Below are 25,778 nucleotides of genomic sequence, written 5' to 3'. Positions count from 1 at the left end.
GACAGGCTGTGCAGTGCTGGGGGACAGCAGACAGTAAACAGTGCCCCCTTTCAGTGCACCCCACCCCCCAAACACACGTCCTCTTTGTGTGAATTAGTGCTATGTATTTTTTTGTGTGTGTGTGTGTGTGTGTGTGTTTTTTTTGGGGGGGGGTCTGTCTTGGTTTTCCCACCATTTAATCTTCATACCTTATCTCTTCAGAAGTAATTTGTATAGGGGACCTGTCTCTCTCTCTCTCTCTTTCTCTTTTTATATATATATATATATATATATATATATATATATATATCTTATCGATATATATATATATACATCTTTATAGAGAGAGAGAGACTAATCCCCAGTCCATGCCAGTCTTCTTCTGTGCCCACCCCCTTCTGCCACACACTCTTTGCCCTCCTCCTGCTGCGTGTGAGCCCACAGCCTTGGCACAGGCTCCTTGACAACCCTGGGAACCAGCGCTTCAGAGTGGCACTCGAGGGGCACAAACACTGGCACTCCTGCCCGCTTCTTCCTTTGTCCTGTTTGTCTGCGCTTGAATGTCAATGAGTACACATTTGTGTCATTTATTCACCAAACATTTAGTCAAAAGCGGACAGATGTATGGAAATTCTCACTTGCTGATGTGGACCAAAAAAAAAGGCTTTTAAGATTTTACGAAAATGAAACAGAATTAGAACGGTATTTTACTTGATTCAGTTTAAAATAAATTGTTGATTAATTTTTTGGGGCATAATTAGGCATCTCATTTGTGATTACATGGACTGGAAGATATCTGCCCAAGCTCTACCACCAAAATTGCTCTTGTATTAATTAAAATCTGTAAGCGAAATGAATTAATGAGTAAGCTGTAACTACATCCCAGCAGAGCTGAACTACATGGTGACCCACACTGCATTTTAAACTCTGCCTGACTTCTTTCTGCTAATGTTGTTCCATCCAAAACATGCAGCACGGCCAGAGAATATGCACTAATGACCGTAGAGTAGTGGAAAATGTGGAGCAGTGGATTTTCTACGTCTTTCTTTTCCCGGCAGTGACAGGAGACCCGGCCGACCCCAAGCGCAGAGCCGTCAGCACATCTGTAATCTGTGGAATGTGGGAATCAAGAGAGATGGATAGAGAGAGAGTGTGTGTGTGTCTGTGTGTGTGTGTGAGAGAGAGAGAGAGAGAGAGAGAGAGGGAGAAGAGACGTGAGGGAGGGAGTAGAGGGAGAATTTTGGGCCCTGGAGTTCCAGGAAGGCAGGCTTGTAACAGGTAGTGCCAGGCCAGAGGGCCCAGGTACGCCCACTGAAAAACTAATTGATTACTGCGGGAACTGCTGGGTGATAAACAGCCTGATGTATTGCTTTCCTCCAGAGACTCAGGCCCAAAGGCCGACTGAGGATATTCTGGTAAAGTGGTGGGCCAACCAAGAGGGAGGGGAGTGTGAGAGAGAGGGATATAGTAGAGGAATAGGGCTGACATTGAGATGTTGCCACTGCTTGAAGAGCGTAATCCATACAAGTGACAGGGAGCTGAAGTCTAGCCATGAATCCAGATCAGAATATTTGACAGGTCTAAAAGCGTCTGCTCTTAGAGACCAGGGGTCCGTTTACACATGAAGACCTTCTTGCTTTGTTTTGGTTTTCTGTCTTGCATGTGCTGTAGTATTTTTTTAATGGTACTACTTTGGATCAGTGTTCCAAAGGTTGAGGTCGATATTAAGAGGAGAGAAGAAAACAGAGGGTTCGGCGCTGATTGCATTTTAGTATATTAATATTTTATCAGATAGGAAGTGTGGATGTTAGCACTTCCTACAGATTCGCTTTTGGATTCGGAACTCTCTACACTCAACACACACTCATTTTCAGAGCAGTGAAGTGTACTTGTGTTGCTCTGGTATTACCAAAGCCAAACATTCTGAGCCAGCGATTGAGAGAGTTTCACATATTACATGAGCACTGCTTCAGAGAAACAGAAAGAGAGAAAGACTAGAGCAGAGAGAGGAGGGAAGAAATGGGTACAGGCATTGGCTGAGGACGGTGCTCAGAAACCCTAGCTGCACTGCTGCAGCTTCCCTCTCAATTTCCCCAGCCGAGATCGATACACTGCTCGATGGGCTGGGCTGACACCATCCACAGCTCAGCAAGCATAGCTAGCCAATACACACACGTTTGTAGAGCTGTGAGTTCATTCACTCACTCCGACATTTACAATTAAATTATTGTGGCTGTTGTGTTATTAGTTAGCATGGGTCCAGGCCATTTTTAGCATTGTAGGGAGATTTATTGATCTTTTGTGCAATTAACTGGGTTTACCACTATGGCTAACCGACTACAGTAACATTTTTTGATAAGATTATTTATGGAGCCATTTAAATTTATATTCAAAAAATATAAATAAATATCTTAATATTTAACATTTGCTTTGCAGAAAGTATAAAAGTAGCGTGCTTTTTTAAAATAGATTAAAATGTTAGAATTTTTATAAGTATGAATATTCTTACTTATAAATTTTGATTTGTAATTTTTTGTGTGGTCTACCAGCAAAGCTTTTTGTGTTGTTGCCCAAATGCCTGTTGTGTAAGGTGTAAAAATCTACTCGTGGAGGGCAGAGGGGGCATTTGTGGAGAGCAGAGCTGTTAGAGAGTGTGTGTGGTCAGGGCTTAGCTCCAGACAACCTCATGAGCCACACACACACACACACACACACACACACACAGACACACAGAGTAACCTGAGAGATGGCACTCCCTAACGGCCCCATCGATCCTTCCACACCAACCCACTATTCTGTCTCTTTCAGTCCAGTCATCCGCAGAACCCTTTAACCGTTTACTCACTGTAGCGCAGCACTGTTAAGGAATTCTGCTTATGGTGGAGATGGAAAAATATGAAGAAGTTTCCTTTTTGTCTGATGATTATGACTGATGGTAAAAAACAGAAAACACTGTAGTGTTTGTTGGTGTGTTCCAGCACCTGTCTCTGTGTAATGTAAATTCTCAGCACCGTCTGCCAAGCATCCATTAGTTTACCTGAGGGAAATATGGGCTCGGTTGTAAACTTTCTTTCCTACTTTCATTGCCTTTATGCATTAATAGTAAAATGGAGTATCAGATGTCTCAATCACTATTTGTTTTCCCAAACAGATTTTTCTGTTTGATATAAAATATGGATCTCATAATTCTTTTTACTACACAGATAACTGCAGGGTTGAAAAATGTGTCTGACAGCAGACAATATATGTATCTCTGACTGTGTAGAAGGACATATGGAGGAGTTTTTGGTCTGGGTGTGGAGGCCTCTCTCCCACCCATGGGAGGTACACACACAGGAAGCCCATTGTACAGACCTGAGGAATCTCACTCCGCTGACGCTCGCTACTTATCAATGGCTCTCTGCAGCACTGAGTCGGCAGTCTGGCTCTCTGAGGGCCTGATATCGACTCAGTACACTGGCATTCTTCTGCAGATCAGGGCAGACCTGCTAGACTACACACAGAGGAGCGGATGGGGTAAAAACGTAGCCTGGAGAGAGCTTGGTGTGGGCGCAGGTTTAGGACCTCACTGTATATGTGCTTTGTTCTGTTTTTGACTACTACCCTAATTCAAATGGAATTTTTTAAATCTTTGACAAATAACTGAAAAAGAAAAAAGCAGGAATTGGGCAGGGAAGTACAAACTCTCAACATTTGATAATTATGCTAAGTGAGGTGGACCTGAATCAATACTATTTCATCAAACACATTCCCAAATTGTTTCAGTCCGGCTTGTGTCACGGTGTCCTTCACTGGCACAGTATCCCAGCCCACACATCAAGGTTCCTCTCATCCTAATCCACTTTCCGGAGACATCCATTATTTCCCTGTGCTCTCCTGTAATAGTAATTATGCTTTCGTTAATTGATCTGCTGTCGCTGCTGGGATTGCTATAGTTGAGTGGTTCCTCCAGCATCTTAACACAACAAGACATTGTAAATAATGCTTTTTCTTTAGATCAAGGCTGAGGGTCTGGTACACACACTCACACAGAAACATGGCTCCAGCAATTTAGTTTCATATGTTAGGCTGGATGCAAATGATTTTGGATTATTTATTATCTACTGCATGACAATTTCCTAGAAAAAAACCTCCTTAGTTTAAAAATTTTGTTTTTACTAAAACGTATGTGAATTTGTGTAAAGCATTTCAAAATGTGCTGCAGATATTAAGTGATATTATTATATATAATGCTTTTTTCCCAATATAATGTATTATATACATTATAATGTAGTTCAATTTTTCATGAACTTATTTATCAACATCCCACTTTACAAATAGTATTTTTATTTATTTCAGGCACAAATTGTCTTGAATATCAGAAATGTGTAGCTTTCTTTTTTTCCAAGCTAAACAGTAAAGTTTCATTTCTCTTATTATAATTTTTGTTTAGTTTGGCATACATTTGGTCAATGGTAGCATCGCGCAGCATCCTTGCTAATTCGTGCAGCCTATTGTTGGGCAAAAGAGTGGCGTTGTGGATGGCAGCCGCTCAAAGGAGGGTGAGAGCTCTTTTAAAATGGTTGCCAAAGCTTTCAAGATGGCTGCCAGGCTGTGAGGTAAAGGGCTGAGGCATACATTAATAGTAAAGACTAATATCACAGTATTGTTGTTGTTATTAAATGATTCCAGGCAGTATCTAAGTATGTAAGTCTGGATGGTGGTGTGTTGTTGTGGCTGCATACAGCCCAAGTGTTTTTCCCCTTCTATCCTCATATCAGAACGCTGTTGAACTTGGCAGTGAACTTCTTGGCAGCAGCAGCTTCTGTGTCATCCAACAATGGGAGCCGCTAACGTGATTCTCTCTCAGTATAGTTGTGTCTGGCAGGACGATTTAACAGCTATGCTTGCGATAAGCTTGAGAGGGAGAGAGAGGGAGAAAAAAGGAGGAGAATGAAGATGAAAAAAAGAAAGCGCGAATGACTAGCTTTTAAATGGGGTCTTGGCACTGGAGATGTCCCCTTTCAAACTCAAGCCCTTGTTTTTATTAGATGGTTTTCTGTTTGGTAATTATTGGAGCTATTCGTTTTTGAATTGTCAATAGTTAAAAATGCTTAAAACAGAAAATCTGAATGACGCTTTTGCTAGTGAGGTGTTTGTTGTTTGTGTTGCTGTTCTAAAATGGAGGCTGACTGGTGATCACAAAATGGAGGAAAAGGGGAGGAGCTACGGTGAGGGAGACCAGAACGCCATAGCGATTGATTACGTCCCTTGAACATGTGACTTGAGAAATCAAATTCGACACACAAAACACAGCTATCCAAATTACTATGAATCAGATAAATTTGTCACTGACAGTCTATCCAGAAATCTCTTGAGTAAGAATTTATTTTAATTTGTGTGTTGAGGATCTGGATGTTTAGCTGAGCAAAAACTCTTTGTTGTACACTCTTTCTCTTCCCCTGCTGATTGAGCCACATGTAAGTGTGCTGCCAGGGTTGAAATAACAAAACCTAAAGCTCTGGCTGGCATCACTTTGGATCCTCTGACGCTCTCGGGTAGATGCCAGGGACTTGGAGCCGGGTGCCGTTCACAACTGAGCATGTGTCCAAAGCCTTTTAATTTGCTTGCTTTCTCCAAATGGCATGCTTTCCTGTTCTGATTCACAGCACTATATATTTGAATATATTTTATTGAATGGTGTAGGGGTTCTGTAGTTGTTTATGATTTTCATGATATTATGAATTAGAGAATGCCATACAGTCTCATTGATCAGCTGCATTTTGAGATTGGTGTTTATCATTTCAATTCATTAATGGATTGCATCACATCAATAAAAAAAAAATGCAAAATCAATAATGAATATTTCACACGAAAGGCATAAATTGTATTTTTTTAATATATCCATTATGGACTTTAACTTTTGGTTGCTCAAATATTTTCATTCAAATTGTTGTTTGTTTATTATCAAATTTTCCTATTTTTAAAAAAATTGTTATATGTCTCCATGATACGTTTGTATGTGTGTTTGTGTATTTTTCCATGGCACTTTTGTAAGTGCCCTGAGTTGGTTCTGCAGGCAGAGACGACGACGGGAGAGAAATGACTTGGAGAGCACCACAGTGTTAGTGCTCTCATCCGCCTTGGCAAGACTCTTCCAGTGTGTTACGGACTGCAGCCAGCCGTTCTCTGAAAAAGAGAGCAAACAGAAAGTGTGTGTGTTTGTGTGTGTGTACAGGTGAAAGTTGGTTGCCAAAGTGAATTGCTGTGTCTTTTTTCTCTACCGTTGTCCTGCCAAGACCATTGAGGCTTTCGTTTTTGGTTTTCTAAGCTGGGGGGATGAAGGGTCAGGCCTCTCTGCCCACATGGCACGGTGTCTGTGGCTCACCACTCAGGTTCTCTTCATGCCAGGTGCAAATGCTATTCCGCTGTTTATTTATGTGAAGCGGATTTGTTTATCTCATAGGGCCCACAGTGACAAGTCAAGAGTCTGTGTTCCTGATGGAGAGCGTGGCGCATTTCAGTTCCCTGTACTTTCCTAAATGATCCCAGATTTGACTTCTATGTCAGTAGTGTTTGTTATTCAGCTTTCCGAGGAGGGAGTTTTTTCCAGGCAAAGCCTGTCTGAAAACGAATCAGAAATGCATCGGGCGTTCGCCTTTAGTGTGATTCAGTGATAGACTCAAAATCCCAAAATGTATCTCCCAGTGTAGAGACCTACACAATATGTTGAAAAAAGAAAAGTTGATGGACTGCAAAGGCAAGATAATCTCGTTTGAGTTCTTCTTAAAACTCTTTCTTACTGTTATATATTTTCAATATTTGGAAAAAGATATATATTGGTAAAAAACTTTAATAAATCTTATCACCTAGACCTAAGTCTCTGTTAGGCCTGTTAGGCCTATTCTGCTTTCAGAGCCGGTTACTGGTGACAATCGATAGAATAAATAAAAATGAATAGCCCTACATTATGGCTCTTCTAGGGCTCACAAAAATTCTGATGTGACCTGAGCAGGATTTGAGTTTGCCACCTCTGTTCTAGAGACAGGTGTGTCCATGCTCCTGACAGCAGCGAGCCCCCATCATGCACCTCTCCTCTCCTTCTCTGCAGCTGCAGTCTGTCAGGCTGGCTCTCAGAGAGCGCTGAAATACACACACATACACACACACAGATCCACACACAAACAGACACTCCACTCAGCTGCATTCCTCTCGCCATGTCACAAGGGGAGGGTCTCACGGTACTCACTGAGATTAGATCTCTGGCAAATGACGATCTGTAACTGACAACACTTTTTCTTTTATTCAGTCGTGTCTCCTCAGACACAGTTCTTCTCCAGCAGGAAATCAGGACTGACAGAGGTCAAACATGGGCGTTCCTCTCCCCTCACAGCACATCCAGACCCAGAGCAGGGAAAAACAATAGTCGGTTCTCTCTGTGTTTTTCTGCTGGAGCGATTGGGACAGGTGGTGTCATGCAGCGTTGTGTTGGACTTTTTCAGAGGTTCCCTGCAGTCAGAGCAAGGGCAAATGCAGGACAGGATGTTTTCTGTTGTGGCTAGTGGAGATACTGCATGTATCTCTATAATATGCTTGTTTTTTGGATATATTAAGGCTTATCCAAGCTTCTTGTACACTTATTCTGATGTAGTAGTTAGTCTCAGTTCAAAGACTGGTGCATTTAATGGATTTAAATCTTTTTTTTAAACGAGTCTTCCCGCTACCTCTCAAAAGAAACCATGCTCACAGAGACATCTTCATATTTTTCCACATAAGGGCTAGAAGAGGTCAAAACACACATTAGATCCCTGACAGGCCCAGCTTCTCTCTCACAGCCCAACTATTTAGAGAGAGAGAGAGAGAACGAGACATAGAGGAAGAGAGATAGAGCGAGTAAATTGAAAGCTGCCCAGGGCTGTATATTTCAGCATATCCCAAGGGAATGCTGGGATCCTGCTTCTCTCTCTGCTTTCCTGGGAAAAGGCCAAGAACCTTTTCCTCCCTCCTCCTCCTCGTCTGCCTGCTTTTCCTGCCTTTTTCTAGAAAGTGCAGCTGATATCAGGGAAGCGTGTTCTTCAGAGCAGCTCACAGAACAGCAGAGTTGCGCTTAAGGACAGAGAAAGGGGGAGCAGAGGCTTTCCCTGAGAGAAAAAGGGAACGTGAGTTAGGAGCTCCTCACAGTCTCCTCTCTCCTCCATCTTCTTCTGTCTTCACACAGGTCCTGTGTAGCTAATAGTCTGTAACCTACTCACTCCTCACATCTCAAACATGTTGGAGAAAGAAAGTGTAGAGAAGAAGAAATGGTTCCTTTTCAAGAATGCTGCTAAACAAAGTGAGATGTGAATTGGACTTACTATTACTGCCCCAATAACGGAACATCTCAAACTGTTTTATTCTGGTTACACCACCACAGTTTGCCTATTATTATTATTTTTTAAATTAGTGAACAAGACCTGCTTTTTAAAATCTTGTTTAAATCTTTTATTTAACGTTGCCGATCATCCTTGAAACAAGTTTGTTCCTGTTATCACATATATAAACAGTCGTTTCCTCACCAGCCTCTATTTTTTATTTGCTCCCTTGAAGTTAAGAATAAGAAAAAAAACAGCTTGTCATGTTGCTGAAAACTGGAAGGTACACAGGCCTCTGTCCTGAAGAGTGGTGGAAAATTTACTGACTGTTACAAAGCACTGACACTGGAGACTCCTTCCATAAATGCATCACCATATCAAAGATTTTCTGACAGCATGTTTTTAATGCATTTATTTTCAGATTATGTGAAGATTCCTGTGTATGAGCTGTTACTACAAAAACAATAGCATATAGAATGAAAGCATTAATAATCAATAATAAACAATTGATTTATTCAGAGCTGTTGTTCTAGCAAATTAGTTAATACCTTCTGACCAATCAGAATTGGGAATTCAACAGAGCTGTGGTATATGTTCAAGTAAATATCTGGCTCTTTGTATACTACATAATGATATCATATGAAAAATATATAAAATATTAGCTATTTTATAAAAATATAAAATATTAGGAATATCAGAACTTGCTTTGCATCCAGTAGGTGTCATAGCTCTATTCAGTCCTTAGCATTGCTGCTTAAATAAACTCATATCTGCGTGTACATTTTATCTGCTTTTCTTTTTTTTTTTCAAGCATTTTTGTAATCTGTGGTATCTCATTCTACAGAATGATTCCAAGCCCAAGTGGATGTGGACACATTTAAGGACGTATCTGTCCCTCCTCTGCCTAGTGTCCCAGTAACAGTAGCCTGGCAGAGCTGGAAGCTGTCTGCAAAAGAGCTCCTTGATTTATAACTTGTAGTGAAATCCAACATGGCATTCTTTGACTTCAGTTTGTTTTAATTATTGTTTATTGATAGTCTCTTTTTTATGCTGTCCAGTTCATTTTTGTAGCGGTTGACATTTGCAGGGGCAATAACACAAGTTGCTCTGACAAAAAGAATAATTGAGACTTTGTTCTGTGTTTTATTGTTCCTTGAAAGATTGAAATAGCGAGTTTATTGGACCGCAGTGATCCTATAATGTCATCGCCGAGAGACCGCAGAATGGAATCCACTTTTTTTGTCAAACTAACTGAGCTCTCTCTGAGTTTGTCTTGAGCAGAAAAGTTTGCTTCGTCCTGGACCTGAGTGCACTGTGCTTACTATTCAAAGTTGACATGGTGAGTGTTTTTGTTCTGCTTGTGTGCAGATCTAAGTTGACACGATGAGTGAACACAGGCCATAAGCTGAGAAGTTCAGTTACACTCCTCACCCTTCAGAAAAAAGCAACTCTGGGAGGAAGTGATGTTTTGTAAGAGAGCAGGAGAATGCAGTGGGCGTGGGGGGAGGGGGGGGGGCTGGGGGGGGTGTTGGCTGATCTATAGAGGAGAGGCAGAAGGCTCCTGTCTAAACACTTTCCCTTATTAAATATGGCATGACGCAGAAACAGTGGGGGTGGAGGTCAAGGTTACTCAAACACTGGACAGAGGTGCGAGTTAACGGAAACAAAGCAGGGAGAGCCAGCGCACTGAGCTCCAGCTAGCTCGGAGAGATCACTGATACTCTCATGTAGTGGTTGTTAAAGTGTGCGTGTACTACAGAGAAGAACGCTGACTTGAGCAAGCACACGCTACAGTACACGAGGAGGTGAAAAAAGGCACAGTGCATTTCCTTTGTATTTGCGTTTCTTTATTTATTTATTTGTTTTTTCTTTCTTTCTTTCTTTCTTTCTTTCTTTCTTTTTCTTACATAATTTCAAAAAATTTCACCAGTGAGCAGTTAGTATTAACCTAAATCCTTATTTGCACTACAAAATCATTCAGCATGCCTACATTTATAATTTTTTATAACTTTTCATATTTCTTACTCATTTTGATTCACTATATTTTGGGGTTGCTAAGCGCTTTGCTATAAATGAAAATCTAAAGGAATGCCAGAAATTTGGAGAGTCCACAATATCGCCTTCTTCTGTAACAGCTGGCTGTGAAGAAAAATAAAAAGTAAAAAAAAAAAAAAAAAGATCTGAGGGATGATACTTGTGAAAACAATGCTCAGATCCCTGGAGCTTCACCTTCCATTGATAGGCCAGAAAGGGCCGTTTGTATTTCTAAATTAAGTTTCTGCCTCCTTTTATTGGGCTGCATGTTCCTGAGGCCGCTGCGTAAAAGGCCTTTTGAAAGTAGGGTTTTAACACACAATTGGATTACAGCGCGGCGAAGCACTTGGTGAGAATGCAGCGGACTGAGGCGGAGGACCTGCGAGAGGTACAGATGGTTTAGTGCATGCATAATCAAACAGGCCAGGCAGGATGTGTGTGTGTGTGTGTGTGTGTGTGTGTGTGTGTGTGCAGGCCTCTGAAACTCCTCCAGCCTGGCCTGGGAGCCTGAGAGAGACAGGGGGTCTGAGAGCCTCAAGCCAGGGGCTATAACACTCCAACACAGCGGCCCTAATGATCTAATTAGGGAATCAACTCTTTGACTAATTCAGCAAGCACCAAGACATCATATCCCTAGTGCACTTGCATTCTGGTGCTTGCAGCCTGTGCTCTGGTGAGGAGCTTATTGCGTAGATGGAGATGGGGCTGTCCAGGATTTATCAGCGGTACAGAGACATATATACATCAGTCAGCACAAGACCTGGGAACATTGTGACCTGGGAACTCTTTTTAACTGCCGTGTGAGAACAAAATTAAGTGTAGACAGGGACTATCCCTTCAGTGTCTTTCAGTCTGTAGCAGAAAGAGTGGCTTGTTATGCACTTGTATGGAGGGGGGCAGGAACCGTGAACAGGCCTGTTTATGCATCTATTTAGTCGTTTGTTGTTTAGTGTCTTTTTTTGTGTTTATTTCAAGCGGGAGGCTTTTTTTCACCCTCTCGGTCTCTCAGAGGGCCCTCAACAGGGGGTAAATGCAGATGAGACACACTAAGTCTGGGTCTCACGCCTCATTTGCATTTTTAATTAGCGATGGGCAGTGTGTGTGAGAGCACTTGGTTTGTGGAGACTGTGTGAAAGTAGTCCCATGCACACACCCAGCGCCCAGCCCCTGCCCCCCGCGCCACCACGCTGCTTTCACTTATCTCTGGGCTGTTGCTGGGGGGATGCGGCCTTTTTGTGAGCTCGGCCCGCTCTCCAGATTGCCTTTGTTTTAAGCTGTTGATGCAGACAGCAGCGCTGGGCTGAATGCAAACAAGTCCTTAAATTGTTTACTTTGTCTACGAAGGGATGGTGGAAGGGATGGATAAACTTTTTTTCCCCTTGTCTGTTTTTTCTGAGTGTTCTTCATGTGGTACCTCTTTTGTTCACTTCATCTGCATTTTTCTCCAATTGTGTTTTAAATCACCTATATCATCGCCTTTTCTTTTCATTGGCTGTGAATCATTGATTTATGGATAATGGGACCATTGAATGTCTTTGAAAATGAGGTGAAATTGGCTTTTCTGCTTAGCAGTCATGTATAGAGATCTTTACACTAGGAGTTAAACATTGAACCAACTCAAAAGCATATTTTTATTTGTCTGTTCCTCTAGCCCTAAGGTTTTTTTTTCTAAACCTTTAAAGACAAACATTGTAAAAGTTACTATTTTTAGAAATATTCTGTTACAGTGAATCACATTTTTGCTGGCTCTTTCTCTGGCGAGCCCTTACACCCTGAGTCACTGCAGACCTTTCGCTTGGAGTGGATATCTGCAATATTTCTCTACCACGGACAATTTTATCCGCAGTGCGAGATCAATACTCACCCCTGCATCTAAATCATGCATGGGGGGTTGGGGGTGGGTCTGGTTCCTTGAGATTTTTGGCTGCAGTAAAAACCATTAAAGAGACAGCATCGGGACCAGGGTGGTTCTTCAGAAAGTCCCTGTAATGCATCTTTGCTTATCGTTGCTCTTGCAGCTAATGGTGCTGTTAACCAGCACTTGTTGGGAGAAGATTTCTCCCATCAAATTTATAGGGCTTTTTTATGAGAGATGCAGCACTTCCAGGTCTGGAGGGTTCTCCATCCAGGCTTATTTCCATAAGTGCTGTGACTGCCAGTAGATCAGCCACCTCTCTCTCTCTCTCTCTCTCTCTCTCTCTGGCTTCAGCTTTAAGTGGCTCTTGCCAACAGGACGGCGGCTAGACTTCCGATCAGCGACTACAATGTTTTTACTTGCTTGTGTGTGTAGGATATGCTGAGACGTTTATTCACAAAACATAAATCTCTCTAGAAAAGGAGAGAACAAACTGCCAGAGAGGGAATACAGTTAAGAAGAACATGGTTGCTTTGGTCTCTGATCATTCAGTGCAGCATCATTGTGGAACTCATTGGACTGACCCATTGGAGTGTTGTTATATGCTGTCTCCTTTAACTTGAGCAACAGTTTGAGCTATAACTCTAATCCGTTGTATTGCTGAATCCTTTGTATCTGTTGTATTTGGTGACTTAAGTCTGAAAGTTGTATCAATATTTATGCAGAGAAAATTCCTTGTATTCAGAATGTTAAAGTCAATCTTCTGGGTGCTGCATTCAGAAGTGTCCGTGATGGGAGTCCACTGAGACATGCGTCTGTTTTTAGCAAAGTCCACCCTGCTTCATACAACTCGCCGAATAGCACTTAAATCTGATTTCAAAATACAGATGCACTTAACTCCTCACTATGTGCTCGTAACTTAACTCCTCTGGTGCTCACTGTATGTAACCTGTTTGTAAGCAGAATGAAGGGTCTTTACACTTTATCTCTGACTAATAGTTCTAGATACATTTGATAATAGGTTGTAAACCTGCGCACAGTAATCACTATACAGTGGCACATTAAAAATGTCAGACTGACTGTTTTAGGACTGTCTTCATTCTGATCCTCATTCTGATTCTCTCTCTCTCTCTCTCTCTCTCTCTCTCTCTCTCTCACTCTGTCCCTGTCTTGCTGTACAGAAGCTACGCAGTCTGAAAGTCCAAACCAGCCCAGTGAAGGAGATGTTAAGGACCAGCCAGAAAATGGTGAGTCTCTGTGTCATATGTGCAGCCAGAGAAATGAGATGCCATAAATTTTATACATTCTCTCTCATAACCTTTTTTCCACCAACAAGATGCTTACTCTTATACTGTTCCACACTTTTCCACCGCAAAACAGCCGATTCTCTGGCAGAGTGCTGCTTGTGTAGAGCCAAGAACAGGTGATGTCACCAATGAAATGTGAACAACCAATTTTCACAAATTTGAAAATCATTATAGTCAAATTAATACAACAATTAAGAATCAGTGGTCTGAAAAAGAAATGACTGTTTGATTAGCAATTGCAATGAAGTGAATGAGGAGCCTCATTGCTAAACCTAATAAAACTTCATCTAGGCATCGACACAGAATAAAGAAGTAAAATCTCTCTTCTGTCTTACGTTGATCTCTCTGTCTGAAGTGAAGATGCTGAAGAATTTGACACTGGAGAAAAAATATGGTCATGTGGTAGAAATGTGGGTGAGTTCTTAAAAAAAAAAATGCTAGTTCTCTGTACCATAACCAACACAGCCACTGCGCCATTGGAAAAGGGCTTCATATCAGTCCAATTTTTTGTCACGATGAGTGAACAGTGTAAGGCAAAACCTTACTAGCCGAACTTGAGTTGCTCATCTCACTAACATAAATTGGTTAACTTCAACAAGCTGACACATGCTCAGTGGGGTAAGACTGTGGAAATACTTTTAGTATAAATCTTAACATCTCAGATTGGTCTTACTTTGGGCTACACAAAACTTACTAACTGCTTAGGGCTGCATAAGTGTGTGTAAGCCAAAGGGAGGCACTAATTATTAAGAATATTTTGTCTGTAGGGAATGTGTGCTTGTGGTATGTACATGTGTGGCACAGTAACTGGACAGCCACTATCTTTATCTCACTATCTTTATCTAAAAAACTGCTTACTATCAGACCTAATATTTTTCATAGTGCTAACACTGGTCAATAGTGATGGTGTGGTTCCACTTCATATTTAGTTCACTAATATGAAGACATTTTAGCTGAGAGACACAGGCAGGGCTAAATGAGCCCTTACACTACAGAGGTTTGAGTTTACAAACCCAAATCATGATGTACACATACTTTACTGACTGCCCTGTTCCAACTCATCAGCTAATGAAGCACTTGAGTCATCAAACTAAAATGTTTAATCTTCTAAACCGAACATAGAAAACAGCACCGTGATTAAATAAAGCCGAGCGAAAGATCAGAGCACTTATCCTGCCGTGATCTATAAGATCTTTGTGCACGTTTCTCCCACTCTGGACTATAAAGCGCTATCTTAAAGATTACTGCACACAGGTCCAGTCTGGTGTGTACAGCTGTTTCTGCCCTTGCGTATGTTGGCCCTGCGTGTTCTGTGGCTGCTGTTTACTTAGATTAGAGCATACACACAGATGAGTTGCGTGTTCAGCCCTCTCACCACATATGCAGATGACCTCCTTCTCCTCATCTATTTGTGTTACGCAGGATTTTCTCTGTCATTCACTTGCGCACATTCCCTTTCACTTCTGAAAGTCTAAACACCACTTTTATTTATTTGTCTATTTGATTTGTCCTGTTACAAATCATACAAATCCCCTTCATCTGCAGTCTGTCGGTGTGGGCGGTGTATTCGTGACCAGCCAGTCCCAGTGTCGATTACACAGCATTCACAACTGTGCTGTGCAGACACTTTAATGCTTGTCAAATTTCTTTAAAAATAACATTCTTATTTTATAATAATAATAACTTGTAGCACAGTGGTACACTGTGTCGCGTTGCCGCCTCAAAGCTCCAGGGTCCTGGGCTCGATCCTGAGCTCAGGTTACTGCCTGTGCAGAGTTTTACATGATCTCCCTTTGTTTGTGTGGGTTTCCTCTGGGTTCTTTGGTTTCCTCCCAGTGAGTGTGTGTGCTCGTGGTGCCCTGCAATGGACTGGTGTCCCATCTGAGGCGAATTCATATACATATGTGAATTCATATTCTTCTAGGCCACAGGATTGGTTCCAGACTTACTGTAACCCTGGCCAGGACAAACTGGTTACTGAATAATAATAATAATAAATACACAATGTAAGACAACCAAGAATAAGATTAATAAAACAGAAGAAATAATTTAAAAACTATATATGTCTTGTATCTTTATTGAGGACTTCTACAGACAACACAAATTTAAAACCAATCCCAAATCATTTCCTATTTACTATATAGTCTTTATATGTGGGCCACAGAAAGAGAGCAACTCCAGTAACTGTGACACATGAACATTGTGTATGTGACTCATAGTTTCTTCTGCATGCATAAAATATGTAAAAATTCAGAGCATATTTTTGAAGTTTTAGAATCACGTGTCAATACACTTTCATCAGATGTCTCGAGGCAGAGCATGACATCTCAAACATTTTAACATATTTTTGTGTAAATTAAATATTATATAATTCTTTTCTATTTGATATTTAAATAGTGACATTGATTCTGAAATCCCTGGTCAGAGCTAACCCTATGACCTGCTGGTGACCTTAGCCTGCCACTCCCTCACAACCCCTGCCCTCTCTTGCTGTCATTCTCTCTTAGGGAAAAGTGTGATTGCACTTTTTCAAATGTTTTTATCTCTCTTAAACCTTGTTCTAGTGTACCATGCTACGTGCATTTTCACTCAGCAGAATGGCGTGCTTCAGGGTCAGGGGCAGTCATTGCACAACCCAGAGGCCATTAGATAAGACCAGAGGATATCCCTTCTCCTGTGTTTTCCACCATACAGAGAGTGTGAGAGAGACAGAGAGAGAGAGAGAGAGAGACAGATGGAGAAAGAGACAGGCTAGGAAAGACAAAAGACAGGTGGAGTTAAAAGAGGTAGAAAACAGGTAGAAAAACTTTCCCTTGAATGTAGCAGTAAGTAGTGGAACAGCATCTATATCCGCCTGTGTGTATACAACCTAGTGTAACTCTGCTCTGTGTGTGTGTGTGAGACTGCAGGCAGTTAGAACCCTGTTGCTGTTGCTGTGAGAGCGTTGGTTAGGTCCCAGAGCTGCTGTGAAAGACAAACCGTGGCTCCTCCCTGTGTGTGCGTGTGTGTGTATGTGTGTGTGTGTGTGTGTAGAGTGCAACAGTGGACACAGCTGGGAGTGATTATCCATGTTGAGATATAGAGGCCCGGCCCCTTCCCTTGCCCCCTACCTCCCTATATGAGGCACTCATGGTAATGGCCTCAGTGAACTTAACTGTACATATGCACTCTATACTGGAACTCCAATGACGGAAGCTCTCTCTCTCTCTCTCTCTCTCTCTCTCTACCCCATGTTTTCTCAGCTCCATTGCATCATCCCTCTGTTTTCCAAGTAATTGTGCGCTTCACTTCTACCCTGTATTATTGTTGTTACAGTATGTACAGCTGCATGGAAACTTTGACTCTCTCTCTCTCTCTCTCTCTCTCTCTTTCACATTCTCTCCCTCCTTTTTCTTGTTTCTTTCTTTAATCTTTCTTGATGTTTTTCTGTGTGGTTCTTGTCTTTCCCATCACATACACGTCCTCCACCTCCCTTTTCACTCATAGACCCCAAGCTTCTTGAGTGTGAGGAGCATCAGTGTGCAGCAGTACTCTCTGGAGGCACAGGCTTCTAGCTAATGTCAGCACTTTCTCTCCCAATGAGCCGCGAATATCCCTTGCCGTGTGGTTCGTTCTTCCTTTTTTATTTATAATTCCCCTCATCCACATGTTGTACGTCTCTATATCGGGTCGTCATTGCTAAACTGTTTCCTGTTGAGGGCTTTTTATGGCTTTTGTCACCACCAAGCAGCACAAAAGCGCCATTTAATAACTACATCAGCTCTTTTCATGATTCTTCTTGTGACTTCCTGTCTGCCGAGGAGAAAGTGCTCCAGGTGTTGCTTTAGCAAGTTCTGGTGTTCTGTGTCTGTCATCTTTACTGTTTTAAATCTATTATTTGTGTCTTTGAGATTTTGTTTATTTGAGCAGATAGTGCAGAATAATTTTTATTGGTTGTGTTTACATGCAAAGATTTTCATCTGTCCAAAACTCATTCCAATTACAGATACTGTTTATAAATTTCCCCGCCAAAGTCAGCAGTCAGAGATTCTCCATCTATATAACGTCTCATAATCCACATCAAATCCATATGTGTGAAAGGAATAGTGAATCGTGATATTATAGCCATAACGTTGAAAGGTTAGTGATCAGTGAAAAATGGCTCATGTGACATGCACGTGTAACCATAACAACAGTGCTACCAGTTCTAGTTAGTATTGGCTTACTAACCAGCCTAGGTTGCTATCTGTATAAAGTTTGATATAACTGGAGATGAGGAGCTTTGCTGTAGTTCAGAGGCAGAAAATGAAGAGAAGAAGCAACTTGACTGTATGCAGCCACATTTGAAGTGGGACGTCAGTTTGCATGCTGTTAAATGTCCAAGTTGTCCAAATGGCCAAGTTCTTATTTTTAGTTATAATGCAACAGTGTAATAATGTACTTTTGTCCTTCATGTTTTTCTCACTTGTCTCCCAATTTGTGACCTGATTGGTCAGAAGGTTAAAAAAAAAAAAGCACTTGAAATCACTTTTCTGAAAAGGGGAAGTTTTTCAACTTTGGAAATTTTGCTGTGACCAAAAAAATGGCAACGCAGCTCTTTTTAAAAGCGGCCGCATTCCTCACACCTTGCAGCAGCTTCTCTTAGGATTACTAGGCTTGATATATATTAAATATATCTGACTGGAAAGTGTTACAGAAAGGAGTTGTCACTGGACTAGCTAAACATGAAGTCTATAAAATATATACTCTGTAAAACAAAGTAGTTAAACATTAGCTACATAAGCTATGGAGCTAACACAAACTGGAGCTGCAGGGCTTCAGGAGAGACCTGTTTGGAAGGAAGGACCATCACAGTGACCACAGCAGCCAGTTGTGCAATATGGTAGAGTCAGCGTGAGCAAATAAAGTGTGTATGATCAGAGTGTGTGTCTGTGTGTGGGATGCTTCAGTGCTCAGCACTAGTCGGAGGACAGGGACCGAGGTGTGGGTCAGCCTCTCTCTGATAAATACACACAGTATTTGGGGCCACTGAGCACCTACTGGCCCTCAGAGAGCGTGTTTTAGCCTGCTCGTCATTTTTCTCTCTCTCTCTCTCTCTCTCCCTCTCTTTCTCTCTCACACACACACACACACACACACACACAAACACACACTTTACACTTGCTCTCTCTCTTTATACTGCCCCTTCTTAGGGCCCCTTCAGAAAGAGAGACACTTTACTTCTCTCTCTCTCTCTCTCTCTCTCTCTCTCTCTCTCTCTCTGTGTGTGTGTCTTTACACTGAGAGACTGTCCCACACTCAGGGGATCTACTCCAGATGTGATTTGCCCTCCACGTCACCCTAAACACTCCCTCCATCCATCCCAATTACTTTCTCATGACAGTGTGTGTGACGTATACGTCGAGATTAATTATATAATACATTGATAAGTATTGAGTATATACTGTGTAACTTATAAGTGCCTTGGAAAATGCCAGACTGCTCTGGGGTTCCTACAGTTTTGTCATACTGGGGCTGTCAAAATAAATTTCACTCTTTGGATACTATTCAGATGGTCATAAAATTTACGTATGTGAAGACAAAAAAAGCTAATTTGAATGTTTAATGTTCCCGTGTTTTACTTTTAGTCACAAGAAGTCTACTGAATAAGTTTCCAAAACCAAGACTTCGGCCAAATATTTTCTAACGTAGGAAGAATTGGCTCAGAACAAATGCACGTCAAATGTGGCAAACAGTATTTTCACATTTTCGTTTAAATTAAGCATCAGTTAAGTATTAAAAAATGATACATTGTATTTTTATCCATTTACAGGTACAGTACATTTAATGTTGCGGAACATTCACGAGACAACTTAGTTCCTATCACTTGCGTTATAATAGCTGCAAACAATCGTTCATTCGCCAGCCTCCTTTTTTGCTCTCTTTCTTTAAGTTAATAAGACAAAAAATGCACCTTGTTGTTTTACCGAGAAACTGCAAAGAAAACCTAAAGGAACAGCTTTACTTCTGAATTACAAGACAGTAACACTGGAAACTCCTTGTAAAAGTAAGGAATAAAACACAACAGGGTGCTGTTATAGGAAAATAATGAACAGCAGTGTGGCGTGATTATTGTGAAACAAATATGAATCATTAAAATTTATGATAAAATTCTAGGCTGCCTTCTTGTGATTCTCTTTGCTCAAAAAAGTGACACAGTTTTTGAGATTTTAGGTAATACAAACAGAAAGTATAGCACTATTGCTAATGTGCACTCTGTAGCAGTATAACATTAATTAGTTTGGTACAAATAAATGTTTAATGCGGTTCTTAAATGAAGGGGACAATCCTAGTGTGTAGTGTACTTGAGGGTGTTAGGTAAAGTTTAATTCACAGGTATGACACAGATTGTACATTATATTTTCTCATAGTATAGATAATTTTACAGAGGTCTTGTTCTCATATTGTTTAGTGCTCTGTTATAAATGCCAGAACCAATCGTCACCATTTTTGATGCTATAAAATAATATGAGTACTACATAAATACTACATTAGAAATATTCTCGTTTTTTCATGCTATAATGCGTGGTGCCAGTCCTGGAGGATCACAACACAGCAGAGCCATATTTCCCTAATCTAATGCAACTGTTTCAACAGGATTAGTAGTAACTGATGAGTTGAATCGTGTGTTAGAGCAGGAGAGAGTAACACACGTATTACCCAAATGGGCTCTATACTGTAACAAAATGTGTATGTCATATTAATGCTCCCTCTTTGTTTCCTAGGACATCTGGGCTTCCAAGACAGTTTTGTCACATCAGGTGTCTTCACCGTGTCCGAACTTGTCCGAGTCTCGCAGAGTAAGTGTCGTTTTTGTTTCTCTTCACCATGTGATGTTTGAATTATTTCACTTTCCTGTAATCCACATTTCTGCCCTCTAGGGCTTTATTACAATTAGGTTCATTCAGACATGATAGACAGGGAAAATGAGCCTCAGCATCGAAAAGGAGAACCCTTTATGTATACTGTGTCATTTCTAATATATTTGTGGCGGCAGTGTCACAAAATTCAGTTGTAGATACACAAAGTTTTAAGGCCTGGGTTTATGAAGGTCATGGCCATGGTTTATTAATTTCTTCTAGAAGCAAGAGCACACTAAGAGGACACAATCATGACACTTTAAGTCCCAGGAAATGTATAAGGCATTAAACATGACAGAGTTTGCTGTTATGGGAAAATGATCAAAGACTGATTATTGATTGTTTAACAATAATAGCACATCTTGAAGTGTAATCTGAGTGGCACTCCTAGCATCTGAAGATCAGCAGTTTGAATCCTGATGATTCCATGGCACGTTTGCCTTGCACCATGTGTAGAATTAGTGGTACAGAAAATGGATGGATGGATGATGCCATGGCCATTCATGGCTGGGAGCCAGCAGAGCAAAATTGTCTGTGCTCTCTGGGTGGGAGGGTTGGAATACTCTCTCTCTGGTCAATCACAGTGACACAAGCCAATTATGCGCATCTGTGAGTTCATATATGCAGAAGAGGGCAGATAGCACTTTCTAAGAGTGTTATGCTAGTTTTTTATCCATTTATAGTAATGGTTAATGTTACTGAACATCCACAAAACAAGTTAGTTAGCTCGAAATAAGTTAAGTCTCCATGTTGGTTAAAGTTACAGCTTTACCTCTGACGGTTACAAAGCACTAACAGTGGAGCCAACACTCATTCAGAAGTGCTGATGAATCGAGTAAAAATTTTAAAAGTGTTTGTTTGATACCAAAATTGTTACAGTATGTATTCAGTTTGAATTAACTGATAACAATTTCTAAGAAGCATGCTTGATTGACATCCCAGCCATAATGTCACAATTGTGGAGAATCAGGATTGTACATTGCTACATGTAAGAACCTGATGAAATATAAAACCATCCTCTAGGTTTACTTTCACTCACTAGGTTGCTATTTGCTAATACTTGAAGAGAACTTTCAAGTGTGAACTTGAACTTGAACTACTTTTAATAAAAGCTCCATGGGACAGACAAACGAAATCAGAGCCATCCATGTTAAATCGATAGGAGCGAAATTCTGGAAAAGTGTGTCACATTGAAAAGTCACTAATTATTTCTACATTGTACTGTATATTGTGGCCACAGGACCAACAGAAACCTAATGACAAATTAAACATAGTATGTACAATTTTTAACACATTTATTTTCTTAGTTTTAGTAAATCAGTATTGCTTTTCACAGGTATACGTGTTGAAACTGGACATTATGCATGGTGTGTCAGTATTACAGTAACATACTTCTCATTTACAGTACTAATTTTTGAAGATGTCAGCTTATATATCTCCATCACTCAATCATGCTGTGTCCAAAATCTTTTGTTCCTAGTTAATCCTTGGCTGTATTTGCAGATGTCTCAGTATTGCAGTCTTGACTATTATGCACTTTCACATTTCTTTCTAGTTTGTTCCGCTAGAGCATGGCATCTACTGTTGCACTGCTAGAAAATGATACCATGGCAAAACATAGCTTTCTGCAAAACAAATGGTTAGTTTATATCACAGCTTTGCACTCTTGGACATAAATAAGCTCCTTAAATTATTCAGCTATGATGTTATATAAATGAATAATGCTGTCATTGTTATTATGATCACTATATTTATTATTATTCAGCAGCAACAATTGGGATCTAAGCACTCTTTGTGGCAATAATAGACTCCACATTCAATATACAGTAAAATGTTCACAGCAGTACAGTCTTGACTACATACAGACCAGATATCTTATTGATCTGAGGTTGCTAATCTTATCTTATGGCTGTTGAATTCTGATTTCTTGCTGACTTCGGAGTTTTATATCAGTTTTATATTATCTTACAAATCCTATTGGGATTCTTCTTAAAGCAAAGTTTGCAGACAAATATTATAGACGTTAATAGAAATTTCTTATATTTAACCTATTGTTGTATGAGGAGAGAGGGAGCTCCACCTATTGCCTAAAGTTTGCCAAATCAATATGAAGCCATTTACTTGTGCTGCTGGCATTATTTTTTGAAAGTTGACACTAAAGGGTTCATTGAAACCTAATTTAGTTGATGATTTCTACACTTTTTTGCTGCACAACTTCTTTACTGTAGAAAAATAATCACAGTTATGTCCCAGAACCATATACTCTTTGCCTTTCTTAATAAAACACGCTTGGCTCCAAGCTTTCCACAACAGACCAGAGGACCCACATAGATAAGATTAAAGCAGGGGAAGACCAGCCCCAAAGAGAAACAAAGAAGGAAAGAGGGGTCGGAGGAAAAGGGAAACTTGACCTTTAAAAATTGCAGACGTCTACAGTGGAGAGTGACAGAGCGCAGCGCGATCCATACAGACCTGTCGATTGGCGCTAACAATAGCCGATCCAAACCGCCTGTCAGCACTTACAGGATCCTTCTGATCAAAGGGCCATTGATCCCCAGTGCTCCGTGATCTCATCGTGGGCCCTGCGGTGGGGAAAGAGAGGGGCGCCATGGACCTGGGCACTGAGCCCATGCATGGTGCTTCCCACCCACGGCCTTGTGCATCCTGCCAGCACAAAGACAGCATCTGGAGAGAGGGAGAACGTCCGGGCGCCACCACGGCATGGCACTGTGACAGCACACAGGAGAAGAGGAGGGGGGGGATTAACTCAGTGTGTGTGAGCGTATGTGTGTTAGAGAGAGAGAGAGAGGTAGGGGATGAGCTTATGATCGTTCAGGAGATGTGGTTGTTTAGACCAGTGTGTGTGTGTGTGTGTGTGTGTGTGTGTGGAGAGGTCGAGAGAGAGAGATATTAGTACGATTAGCACAGTCAGTGCTGCGCTGCATCCGAAGTCCTGGCATATGATTGTAATGAGATTAAGGAATATGCATAATTGATCCAGCTCCACGGAGGCACTGGCTTTTATCCTAACATCTGTGACACGTGGGGAAGAAAGACCAATGCTGGGTGGCATATGCTTGCTGTTCTGTTCAAATCAAAAGTGATTTTTTTTTAATTCATCCCTGCACCCCACCCCTTTCTCTTTATAGTCCAGTGACACTTGACATTTATTTATATGGATGTATTTACATTTGCTGTGCCACACAGTGCACGTTTAGGTTAATTTTAGGTTAATACTCTATCATGCAGAGAAAAAATGTTTAGACTATTGTCTAGGCACAGCTTTACATACACTATACATTAGCTGCTCTTTATATAAGCTGCTCTTAAATTCATTTTGTGAATAGACTTCATGAGGCCATTAAAAAGATGATAATAATAATAGATCAAAATAATAGATATATAAGCAAACAAGTTGCATAACTCCAGTGTCTACAAGAAAAATCAGTCTTGCACTAAATCCTGCCCCCTTCAGCACACATCCTCAAAACTACTGAGCCTGCTGTTATCAGTCCTCTCTCTAACAGGATTGGTCCCTATGGAGCAGCCACAGATTAGAGCAAACTATGTATGCTCGTGACTGTACAAGCAGCAGGAGCGATTTGATGATATGATTGAGCAGAGTGTGTGAGGTAAGCCTTTTAGGTTAGAAGGCACATGCGAGACCTTGCACCAGGTTGCACCGAAGTGCGGTCCGAGTTGCATGTGTGTTTCCTGAGATTTTATTTAAGTGAACAGGGAAGAGGTTGAGCATGGAGATCGTGGCCATTCGGAAGATGAAGGGTGGTGATATTGAATGGACGACAGGCTGCCTTAGCTCTTCCCTGTCTATACGCCCTGACCTTGGCTTTGTGCACCCATTACACAATTCAGTGGCAGCCCAATCGAATCTGCTTCTGTCGATCAATATCCTATTAAAGCGCCACACAAAAAAAGAGGAGGAAGGCTGTGTAGAGGTGGGGGGAGGGGCGGGGGGCTGGGGAATGAAAGTCTCCATAAAGTTAGCGGTTATAGCTACGTTTTTGTAAATGGAACTCCACATAATTGGCCGGTCAATACTAGGCAGGGGTAATTTTAGAGATTGGACCCGCCCTTTCTGAATGCTTCCTCCTCCCCTCGGTTTCCCTCACTTTTACTCTTTCTCTCTCTCTCTCTCTCTCTCTCTGTCTCACACACACACACACACACACACTCTCTCTCTCTACTGACATCAAAAAGTCGTTGAATTTCTTGACACATGATTTTACTGAGAACAAGCAGCAATCACATTCCTCTCCATACAGCTTCATCTCTTCAGTTTCTTACCAAACTGTTTCCCCTTTCGGCCTTCTTGGAGGCTTTCATATGACGCAACTTGGTACACAGACAAGCTCAGGTAGACTAAAGCAGGAATCCTCAAACATTTTATAGTCAGGGATTCCTTTAACTATTAAAATAACAATAATATACAATAATGTTTTGGCTATTTATTGGACCCAGAGAGTTTTTTTTCTTTCTCAACATTCTACCCACAGAACCCATTTTTAAAACTGTCATTAGATTCCATTTCCATTATTTATAGGCATACTAACTTTGATAATGGTGTAACAAAATTAGAAACTCATGCTCCTCCTGGCTGTGTGTCACTGACCCCTGGGCTTCCCTGGACCTCACCTTTAGAACCATGAAACTGCAGGATGAGTGTGCAGAGCTTTGGAAACAAGAAGCGCAGGATTTAAGATTTCATTGTGGTTATTCTGGCACAGAGGAATCTGCTGAAACGTTGGCAGGAATTTGGACGGCCTAGCCTTGGAGCAGGGACTCCTGGGACATCCCTGGGTACCACTGTGCACAGCCATGTGATGGAACAGGGTAAGAGGATGAATAATGGAAAAGACAAGGGGCAGCCATCATCCTGGTTCTTTTTCAGTCTTGGCCCTATGGCTGCCTGCGCTGACGGAGCCACTGGGAAAGTGGCCACCACTCAGCCAACTCTGAGCCAACCATCTGCATGGAAACATAAACTCAGACCTCTTAAAGTGATAATTCTGTAGTGACAATCTGCTACAACTGACAAGATTAATTGTGGATAATGACGAGGTAAAGAGCTGTGGATGTGACAAGTAAGCAGTTGCACAGTGAGAGCTACATTTATGAAACTTCTCAGAAGAGAGGTGATGATCTATGAGTGTTTTCTGCCCTTCATATCCTAATGCAGTGCTAACCAATCATCCTTCTCCTCCTCTGTCTTCCTGCAGAGTTCTGACCCAAATCTAGGACACCCAATGCAGCTAAGCCTCAAAACATGAAGATAATGTTTCAGAGGGTTGAGAGGCCGAGTATCAATAATGTCCTGAAATGCTGGATCGATATTGAATCGAATAAATGATTTGGCTAGTATAATTTATGCTGTGAA

General features: G+C 41.2%; 1 protein-coding gene across 7 annotated transcripts in view; it reads left to right on the top strand.

Moving 5' to 3' along the window:
- Positions 1-25,778, top strand: part of nfia (nuclear factor I/A) — a 155,381-nt gene that overhangs the window by 86,380 nt on the left and 43,223 nt on the right. For all 7 annotated transcript variants that reach the window (XM_053238113.1, XM_026925943.3, XM_053238114.1 and 4 more), the window contains exons 3-4: positions 13,380-13,445; positions 20,249-20,323. In XM_053238113.1, coding sequence (XP_053094088.1) covers positions 13,380-13,445; positions 20,249-20,323 — 141 coding nt within the window. The remainder of the gene's footprint in view (positions 1-13,379; positions 13,446-20,248; positions 20,324-25,778) is intronic.

This window comes from Pangasianodon hypophthalmus, chromosome 11 (assembly GCF_027358585.1).
Source record: "Pangasianodon hypophthalmus isolate fPanHyp1 chromosome 11, fPanHyp1.pri, whole genome shotgun sequence".
NCBI lineage: Eukaryota > Metazoa > Chordata > Actinopteri > Siluriformes > Pangasiidae > Pangasianodon > Pangasianodon hypophthalmus.
The sequence above is the reverse complement of the archived record's forward strand: the minus strand, read 5'-3'. Positions and strand labels throughout refer to the sequence as shown.